General features: G+C 38.9%; 1 protein-coding gene across 1 annotated transcript; it reads right to left on the bottom strand.

The window, feature by feature from the left end:
• Positions 1-5,624: 5,624 nt before the first annotated feature.
• Positions 5,625-6,590, bottom strand: LOC308236822 (olfactory receptor 11G2-like; the record flags this gene model as incomplete). Its single annotated transcript, XM_080646915.1, has 1 exon — positions 5,625-6,590. One exon carries the CDS (start codon positions 6,588-6,590, stop codon positions 5,625-5,627), a length of 966 nt encoding a protein of 321 aa, XP_080503041.1.
• Between the last annotated feature and the right edge of the window lie 3,713 nt (positions 6,591-10,303).

The following is a 10,303-nucleotide window of genomic DNA, read 5'->3' as shown; positions in this document are numbered from 1 at the left end:
CCTGAGAGCAGGGCGACATGAATAGCAGCCTGGACCTATTGTAGAGGTTCCTTTTTGCACTGGGCCCACTCAAAATCAGCAGTCTTCCACATCCATCACTTGATTAATATGTCAGAGCCTTATTCAACAAATTTGGTTTTATCTGCCTCCTAAATATCACGAGTCCCGCCAAGTTCTGTGTAGCAGGGGTTGTAAAATATAAACTTGTCTTTTATTTTAGAGGCAATGTACCTGGGCTTGAATGGTTGAGCTGAGTTTGTTGATCTTAAATATACGGTGTCCCCTGAAATGTATGCACATGAAGCATCCATCTTATATAAATACTGCTGTTTGAAATTTTAGCCCTGCTATTTGGCTTCTGTAAATTCTTGCTTGCTAAGACTACTCCCACTTCAGAGAGGCCATTAAACCTTCCCCAGACAAGGTTATCAGTGCTGGTGCCAGGCCAGGCCTCTGGTTGAGGTCTCGAGGCCCTAGCATATACAGGCTCTTTAAGAACTTGCAAAAGGGTCCGGAAACACCCCATATTTGGGAGACAAAGAAGGTAAAACCATATAAATAGGGAAAATTCCTCCATGTTGGGGCCCAGAATTTGAGAGACATTCTCCTCTGGACCTGCATGTAATAAATGTAACTCCATCTCTCTAAGTATTGCTTTGTTCTTCTTCGGTTTTCTGTAACACACACACTTTAAATAAGGCTGCATTTATTAAATACATTTCATTTTCAGAATTGAGCTACCAGCTGTTAAAGTATGTATACATTTTTGGGGACACCCTGTATGTCAAGGAAATCAAAAGTTACCCAATTCCATCGCTCTTACAATTACCATTGTTTCCATCCACTCAAGTGCTAGAGCCATTTCGTAGACAAGTGCCTTCCCTTCCACCTGTGCCTCCTCCCAATTTATCAAGGGTCAAGTCTTAGCAAGTGTGGTGCTCTTCTATACTAGGGGTTATCACCACTTGACTTATCCACTGCACTGGGGTCTTTGCTGCCATCTTTCCAGGATTTCATACTGAAAGTTCAGTTTCTAGGACCACTTATATTATCAGTGGTGCTCATATGGGCTCTCTTGAAAGAAGAACCTGAGACAGGATTTGGATGCCAACATGACCTTAGAAAGAAGGAGCAGGGAGAGTAAGAGGCGAGGAAAAAGTCACTGAGGAGACTTCATTCCAGGATCTCTGAAATGCATAGGGAATGTCTCCCCCAAAGAAAAATGTTTGATGCATTTATCCATCTGTTTTGACCCATAACACTTCAGGGCTGACCCTACACAACAGCTGGGGGGCTCTTATAACCTCTGAGAACCTCTGAGGCAGAAATTTGAAAGATACATGGTACTTTTCATGTGGGACATTGTTAGTATGAGTCAAAATTCATACGGAACTGCTCAATACAGCTGTAGCTGAAAATAGAAGCTCACTAAAAGCATCTGCTGCATTAACCTTCTGGTTTCATTATAATTTACTAATTGTGTGACATTAGGCAAATTGCTAAAACTCACTACAACTGTTAGCTTTCTAATTTATTAACATGACATTGATAATAACCTGCTCCCGGAGGTTGTTGTATATAATAAATGCAGGGGCTATTCTCAAAACATATTCAGTGAAATAATAATTCTATGAGGTGATTTGGGGGAAAAGGAAGTTATTCTGTCAAACTTGGATAAAGGTCTATTCTAATATATATATTTTGGAGATTTATACTGCTTAGGATATTCTTGAAGGCTTCATGAACTTGGTGTACCCCATTACTTGCTTTATTTAAATATAGGACTTTTTAAACTTAAGCAAACTTATTTTTCCTTTTCTATTAACTCCACATGGATTATTCCTAGAAAAACATGTTTGAACACTTAGAGATAAGTGTTTACATAAGTGACTTATCTCAGTGACTAAGAGGTGATAAGTGTTCAAATGGTAATGCATATATTGAAATAAATGAAGTAAGCTGCAAGGCTGTCCTCTTTGTGTGGGGGTAAGAATTTATTATATGGTTTGAAAAGATTGTAACTTTTTAAAACTTTATTTTTATTGTTTATACTATTACAGATGTCCCCACTTATCCCCCAGCCCCCTTTGCCCACCTCTAACCCCACCTTCCTTCCGGTCATCACCACATTGTTGTCTGGTTGAGGGGAGTGTGTGAGAGAAAGTCAAGAATCATCTACTGAGTGAGACAGAATTTTGTTTGTATCCTTATAAATAGTTCATCTCTTAAAATGAATTAGACACATTTGAAGTTCAAATTTTGTTACCACTACATTCTTAACTTATAAAGTCCAGAATTCAGACAAAGTTATTAAGTTAAGTTGGATTTCTTTCCCTTACGTGTCAGCAACCTGAAATATGAGGTGAACATCTTTTTGGGTTATGGAAAGCCTGAGATATAGAGAGCCTAGTTAATTATTATCTCAAGGTTGGCTACAAATGCAGAAACCACACACTGTCAGAAATAATCACTTGAAATTTTATTAATTATCACACATTTTCATCTCTTTTCCAAATATGCTAAGAAAGATAGATGACTATGGAATGAATGAACCATAAGTTCCCAGAGGAGAATCATAATTAAAGCAATCAGGAAAAGAGCATCCATCTTACACTTATATTAAAGATATTTTTATGCAGTTTTGCTTATGTAAATAATTTGTCCAGGCACTTGCTTGTCCATTCAGTTCACTTTACTTCTGTGAAATAGAACAAACTTCTTGTCATGAAACTCCCAGAAATCCAGTCCTTTCAAGTTCAGAAAACTTCAAATCCTTGATTCTTTTCTAAAGGAAGTTTAATTACAGTTGTACTTCACCTTGTGGAATCTAATGACTCTCTGAAGGCTGTAAATGTAGCTCTGTATATTACATATTATTTTCCTACTAGAGGCCCAGTGCACGAATTCGTGCACAGGTGGGGTCCGGCCAGTCCCGCCTCCGATTGGGTGGGGGGGGGGTCAGTTGGGGGTGAGGCTGGCCAAGGGTAGGGGCCACGGGCAGTTGGCAGGCCAGCCCTGTCCCCAGTTGGGGTGGTGGGGTCAATCAGGGATGGGCTGATTGGGGGCGGTGCTGGCTAGGGGAAGGGGCCATGGGCAGTTAGCGAGCTGGCCCCACCCCCTGGCTGAACTCCCAGTCAAGGGGACAATTTGCATATTAGCCTTTTATTATATAGGTTTGCCTTTCTTTACATCTTAGAGTTATCCTATAAAAGCCCCACAGATGGCCAAACGGTGAAAATAAAATGCATAATCAAACCAACAAGAATGATTATATATTTTAAAGAAGAGAAGATCTTTAGAGACATTTTGGATAATGAAATATGTCACACTGCAAAAATATTGACACAAAATATGGCCCTAAAACCTGTCAATTAACACTGGATTTGCAGCAAAGGGAGTTAAGTCCTGACTAATGCCTGACCCTTTACAGTTAGCATCTATCTCAATCCTATTGGATATAAACAATAGCCACTAAATTCCTAATTCTTATTTTGAGTGCTTTCTGAAATACTGAACTCAGTCCTCTGTATTTGCAGGTTCAGCATCTGTGGATTAAACCGACAGCAGATTGAAAATATTTGGAAAAAAAGTTAAGTTGCGGACGTGTACTGTGTAGTTAGGCCTATGATGCTTGCATCTGTATTGAAAGTGTACAGACTTTTTTCTTCCTATTATTTCCTAAACAATACAGTATAACAACTATTCACATAGCATTTACATTGTATTAGAATTACAGTTATGCACCACTGAATGACAGGATACATTCTGAGAAATAAGTAATTAGGCAATTTTGTTGTGCGAACATCATAGAGTGCACCTAACTGAAACTAGATGGTCTAGCCTGCTACATACCTAGGCTATATGGTACAGCTTATTGCTCCTAGGGTAAAAGCTTGTACAGCATGTTGCTGTACAAAACAACATGAGATTAAATCAAGCAAAGAGAAAATGATTCAATCAAGAGATGTGGTAAGCAGATGTATGAGACTGCTGCTGGCATAATACAACCTCCTGTTTTACAGCTAACTTTTTTTTATAAGTAGAAAGGTTTTATACTCTAATGATAAAAACTATTATATAGTAAATACATAAACCAGTAGCATAGTAATTTAATATCTTTATCAGGTATATGTATTGTACATAATTGTATGTGCTATATTTTTATATGACTGGTAGTGCAGTAGGGTTGTTTACACTAACATCACCAAAACATTATGTGAGTAATGCATTTTGCTATGACATTGTGTTAGCTACATCACTAGGTAATAGGTATTTTTCAGCTCATTATACTCTTACTAGAGACTCGATGCATGAAATTCGTGCACTCGGGGTGTGTGTGGGGGGGTCCCCCAGCCTGGCCTGCGCCGTCTTGCAGTCCAAGAGCCCTCAGGAGATGTTCCCCCATGGGGACCAGGCCTAAGCCATCAGTTAGACATCCTTAGTGCTGCCACGGAGGCGGGAGAGGTTTCCACCACCGCCACTGCGCTCACCAGCTGTGAGCCCGGCTTCTGGCTGAGTGGGCCCTCCCTCTGTGGGAGCACACTGACCACCAGGGGGCAGCTCCTGCGTTGAGTGGGATCGGGCCAAAACTGGCTCTCTGACATCCCCCGAGGGGTCCTGGATTGCCAGAGGGAGCAGGCTAGGCTGAGGGACACCACCTGTGCACGATCCAGGCTGGGGAGGGACAGGGAGGTTGGCCAGCGAGGGAGGGACCATGGAAGGGCTCCAGGGCGGGTCTAGCCCATCTCGCTCAGTCTTGATCAGCAGGACCGCAGCAGCAAGCTAACCTACCGGTTGGAGTATCTGCCCCCTGGTGGTCAGTGCATGTCATAGCTAGTGGTTAAGTGGCCTTAGCATATCATTAGCATATTACACTTTGATTGGTTGAACGGATGACCAGACGACCAGACACTTAGCATATTAAGCTTTTATTATATAGGATGGGATCACCATTGTACATGCAGTCCATTACTGACTAAAATGTTAAGTGGCACATGACTGGATAGGTAATCTAGAGATGATTTAAAGTATATGAGAGGATGTGCATGGGTTATACAAAAATACTACACCATTTTATATAAGGGACTTGAACATCCATGGATATGGGTATCTGCAGGGGTAGGGGTGGGGAAGGTGGGTCCTGGAACCAATTCCCCTTGGATACTGAGGAAAAACTATACTTAATGTCCAGCTAGAGCTATTTGTTTTTTAAAAACCTTAGAGTAAAAACATGTATTATTCTTTGCAGATAGTGTGATAAGGTCACATTTGCAAGGTTGGATTTATTTCATACAGAAATCCTTCTTTTTAGTCAGTAATTCTCAGTGGAGGAGAATTTGTTTACAAGTTTATGACCTATGCTACATCCTTATATGTTGCTCCAATTTTGAAATACAAAGCTTATTTATACTTCCTTTAAGAAACTGTTATATATAAAAAGTTCAGTTTTCTTAAGACAATTTTATTTCTTAAATAAGATTAACCCACTCTGTAGTGGTGATATTTAAGATGACAACAGGCTTTATTGTTCCCTAACCAAAACTATTGAATTCTCTAGAAAACAAACTTGCTTATATCTTATTACGATAGGTTGTGGCGGAACTTGCTTTACTCTTATTTCTGATTTATGTTTTATGACTGTGTATTTCAGTCCCAAAGACTTTCCTTAGGGCAGCCTTCATTTCCTTGTTCCTGAGGCTATAAATCAGAGGATTACAGAGGGGTGTTATCACAGAATAAAATAAGGCCACAATTTTCTGTACTTCCACTGGGTGTCCAGATCCAGGACTAACATACATCACAATAACAGAGCCAAAGAACAGGAGCACCACAGCCAGATGGGAAGCACAAGTGGAGAACGCCTTGCGTTTGCTTGCTGCCGAGGACATTCGCAGCACAGCCAGGATCACCAGAGCATAGGAGCAGAGGATAAAGAGAAAGGTGCCAACCATGAAAATAGCATTGAAAGTAGAGTAAATGAACTGTGTCGTGGTGTCTTCTGAACAGGACAGCATCATCAGTGGCACAGGATCACATATAAAATGGTTGATGATATTTGGGCCACAATAGGGCAACTGTGAAATGAGAACAACAGGGGTTAAGAAAAGCACGAATCCACCCGACCATCCAAAGATGATGAGGCCGGTGTATAGCTGTTTAGTCATGATGTGTGGGTAATGCAGAGGACGGCAGATGGCAAGGTACCTGTCAAAAGCCATGATGCAAAGGAAGAAGCCCTCATCACACCCTAAAGAGAAGAAGAAGTAGAACTGTGCAAAACAGCTCACAAAGGAGATGGACTTGCTTGTGGAGAGGAAGTTGGCCAGCATGTTAGGGATGGTTGTGGTGACATAACATATTTCCAGGAAAGAGAAATTTCCCAAGAGGATGTACATGGGGGTGTGAAGGCGCCAGTCCCACCGCACAGCACAGGCAATGGCTGTGTTCCCCATCAGGGTCAAGGTATAGGCTACTAAGAAGAGCCCGAAGTAAAGGAGCTGCATTTCTGGGCTCGAGGGAAAGCCCATGAGGATAAAGTGACTCACGGAGTTGGTTTCTCTGCCGGACACATTCATTAGTCTGGAAGACATGGAGATGACATTGGCTATTGCACTTTAATGGAGATTGCTGGTTCTCCCTGAAAACACCAAATTCCTTTACAATTTTTAAAATAAACAATGAGGTTTCTGTTAAAGCAACAAAACTGTGATCAACACAACCTGTTTCCAAAAGTATCATTTCATTTTGGTAAGATGCAAATAAGTAAAACCTTGGCTTGGGGCAATCATTAATCATTAAACCGGGTGAGGATACTGGATTACACATGAGTACTACATTTGTAATTTTGAGTATGTCACTTAACTTCTACTTGTCTATTTTCTCATCTGTTTACCATATAGATTATATTACATTCAAATCTGTGTATGTAAAATTTATCTCTAAAGCATTACACAAAAGTAATTTATTATGATTAGTATTACTGATAATAATACCAAATAAAATACTACTTACATTAAGACATTTCAAAGGTTCTGTCTCACTGAGATACAGTGAAAGGGCACAGAGAATACTCCTTTTTGTGCTTGTTAATGGGATTGTAAAGTAATGACCCAAAGGCCTCTCTGGGGCCAGCGCAGTTGCTATATTATATATGTTTGGAATACAAGACATGCTTTCACTCTATCCAGCTGTTGGACTCAGCCCCACATCCTGGGGAAGAGCCCTACACTTTGGCACCTAAAATTTGCTGGTTGAACATTTTGAAACAATCTCTCTTGAATGTGAGAATGAAACATGCCACGTGGGGCATCTGACATAGGGAGAGCACTGCTCTGAGTGACTGAATTACTGACTGTGACTAGAGTTGGCCAAAGTTCCACAAAATGTTGTGAAGTAGAGAAAAGTGTTTTGATTGTGTGCATGACATTTCCATATTACTTTCATAGCGGCTTTCTATGTTTGGTCTTTCTTCTCTTTTTACACATACCTCTCGCACATATGTATACCTATTCTAGGCATTTTCTTTTGAGACAACCTTGAAACATGAAATGGCTTGCTTCACTCATACCTGCCTGCTGTCCCCTTGCTCCCAGTTTGTTGTTACTCAATCAAAGCTTTTCTTTTATACATCTTGTTTCTTCAGAAGCCTACTCTTGGCTATCATGTTTGCCATCTAAAGTGGAAGAACTGCTGTGTGTGTATTCTCGTTGCTCTTGGGGCTATGTAGATTGTATTGAGTCTGAATGCAATGTGATAGGTCAGTCTATTTGTTTCCCATAGCAATAACATCATACCAGGTGGCAATGTAGGGCAGGCACCAGAATTTCTCAAATTATAAGAGTTTTTTTTTTGCTTTGTTTTGTTGTGTGTGTGTGTGTGTGTGTGTGTGTGTGTGTGTGTGTGTGTTTTGTCCTGGAAGACATAGATCCCTCTTGATTTGTTGTGATTGTGAAGTAAGTTTAAAAAAATATTTAGGATTTTTTATTGTGAATAATTGTATGATTTTTCTCAGCTGAGGTGGTTGTACCCTAACTGAATAGGAACAAATATCATCTTGTCCAGAGACACAACCTATGGAGCTAGTGAATCTTGGACATTTGCTAGGTTTGGAAAATAGAGTGCCTTTAACTTAAGAACATTTAAATTATACTTAAGTACATAGAGTACAAAATATACAGAAGAGAGGAAAAGCATAATATTGATGTAAGAGGCAATTTATATGAATGTTTCAAAACTACCCTGATGGGATGCCCACAAATTATTCTGCTAATTTTATTGAAGAAAAAGCTCACTTAGCTGCTACACAAGTCTTAGTTGCTCTCTTTCACACTCTGATCTGTGTTCTGATACCTTGTCATACCCTACTCTAAGCACTCTTTATTAGTCATTTTCACTGATAATTGGACCCCTATTAGTGGTAAATGAGTGTCAATACTCACCCTGCTTTGGTCTTCTGTTACAGTATTTCTTGGGAGTACAAACTGTAGAAAGTCACAATCCAAAGAAGATCCTATAAATTCAAGAAACAGAGCATGCAGATACTGAATGGTTTTGTCATTTAAGGAAGAGTTATTTCACATAATCTTATTAACAATACATTTAATTAAGAGCAATATATGTATTGGAGAGATATGATATGAGTGGTATCGAAAATTTGTCATATTTTCTATATTGAGAAAAGATTGATTGTAATATTGATAATAAATCCACCTCCAGAAATTTATTAGCTATACATTTTTACATAAAATCTCCAGGCCTCTTTGTAAACAATAGTCATTAATATTTAAAAAGGATAAGAAAGCTATATGAATGCATTTCCAAAGATTCAGAAACAAGAGAATAATTAATATTTTAAAACTTTTCTGTCTGAATTTGATTTTAACCAGATATTTACACTTTCAGAACAAGAAGAAAGCACTTCCCAGTAAATTTATTTATGCAGAAAAGTCAGCTCTTATAATTGGGCATGCAAAGTTTTAACTCACTCCTTGAATACAGGCCAAGAAGAGAAGTCAGAAAGGGGGAATAAAATGTTACCCCACAGAGTGAAAAGCATGTGAGGAACTTCTGCAGAACTGGATGATCCAGTGTGTAACCTTCCATGAGTTGCAAAGAGTAAATTTTTTTTCTTCCCAGATTGAAAACCCATATTTATGGTAAAGATGAGAGCACAGATGAAGGGTTCATCTAAATTTATTTCCTTGTCATAGCTTTTGAGATCTGGGAGCCTCTCCCTGGTATTTTTAAAGTCTTTGTTCAACAGATGAGATAGTTTTGAATTTTATTTAATTATAATGAAATCCCAAGCCCTGCTATCCCTGAGGAATAATGTGCTTACCAAACTAGCTTCTTATCATCTCTTGTGCTTCTAGTAACCAGGCATTGCAAAAGGTTCCTAGGGAATAATGAAATAGTAATAGTTTGTTATAATAGTTACAACAAAAAGATGTACATTAAATTCCCCGTTTCTATTTTGAAGAAGAAAAATACAGTTCTTTATTAACTAGTATTCTCAAATTTGTTACTTAGAGACATTCCAGTTGCAATTTTATGATAGAAAAATGACATTTTAAATGCTAGACTTGTATAGGCTATTTAATAATGTTTATAGAGTGCTCAACAGATACTAGAAATATAGTAGGGTAAACAAAATAGAAAAAAAATCCTGCTTACCTAGAAAAATTGAATGGGGGGCGGGAAGAAAAGCAACAGAAAATAAATAAAATGAGTAAATGAATTAAGTGCCTTTACTTAATCAATAAAGAAATTAAAAAAATTAAAAATAAAAGGTATTATATATATTTTTCATTTGAGAAAAATGAAGTGTAGGAATGAGATGGATTGGAAATGGGCAGGACTTGGACTTTCTAAAAATACTTAAAAAATATATTTGTATTGATTTCAGAGAGGAAGGTAGAGAGAAATAGAAATGTCAATGATGAGAATCATTGATTGGCTGTCTCCTAAATGCCCCCACTGGGGATTGAGCCAGCAACCCAGATATATGTCCTTAACCAGAATCAAATCTGGGACCCTTCAGTCCACAGGCCAACACTCTATCCAGTGAACCAAACCAGCTAGAGCAGGACTTAGACTTTTAAATACGGTTTTAAGGAAAGCCTAACAGAGACATTAATATTTGAGCAGAGGCTTGAAAAAATGAAGGACATGGAGAGGGGTTTTCGGCAGAAGGAATAACTAATTCTAGGAACAAGAGGTAGGAGTGTGTTTGTCAGGTCAGGGAAAGAACAGGGAGGCCAGTGTGCTAGAGAAGTGTAAACTGAGGAGAAAGCCCCCTGTGTGG

The sequence above is a fragment of the Plecotus auritus genome (assembly GCF_963455305.1).
Source record: "Plecotus auritus genome assembly, chromosome: 1".
Classification (NCBI taxonomy): domain Eukaryota; kingdom Metazoa; phylum Chordata; class Mammalia; order Chiroptera; family Vespertilionidae; genus Plecotus; species Plecotus auritus.
The sequence above is the reverse complement of the archived record's forward strand: the minus strand, read 5'-3'. Positions and strand labels throughout refer to the sequence as shown.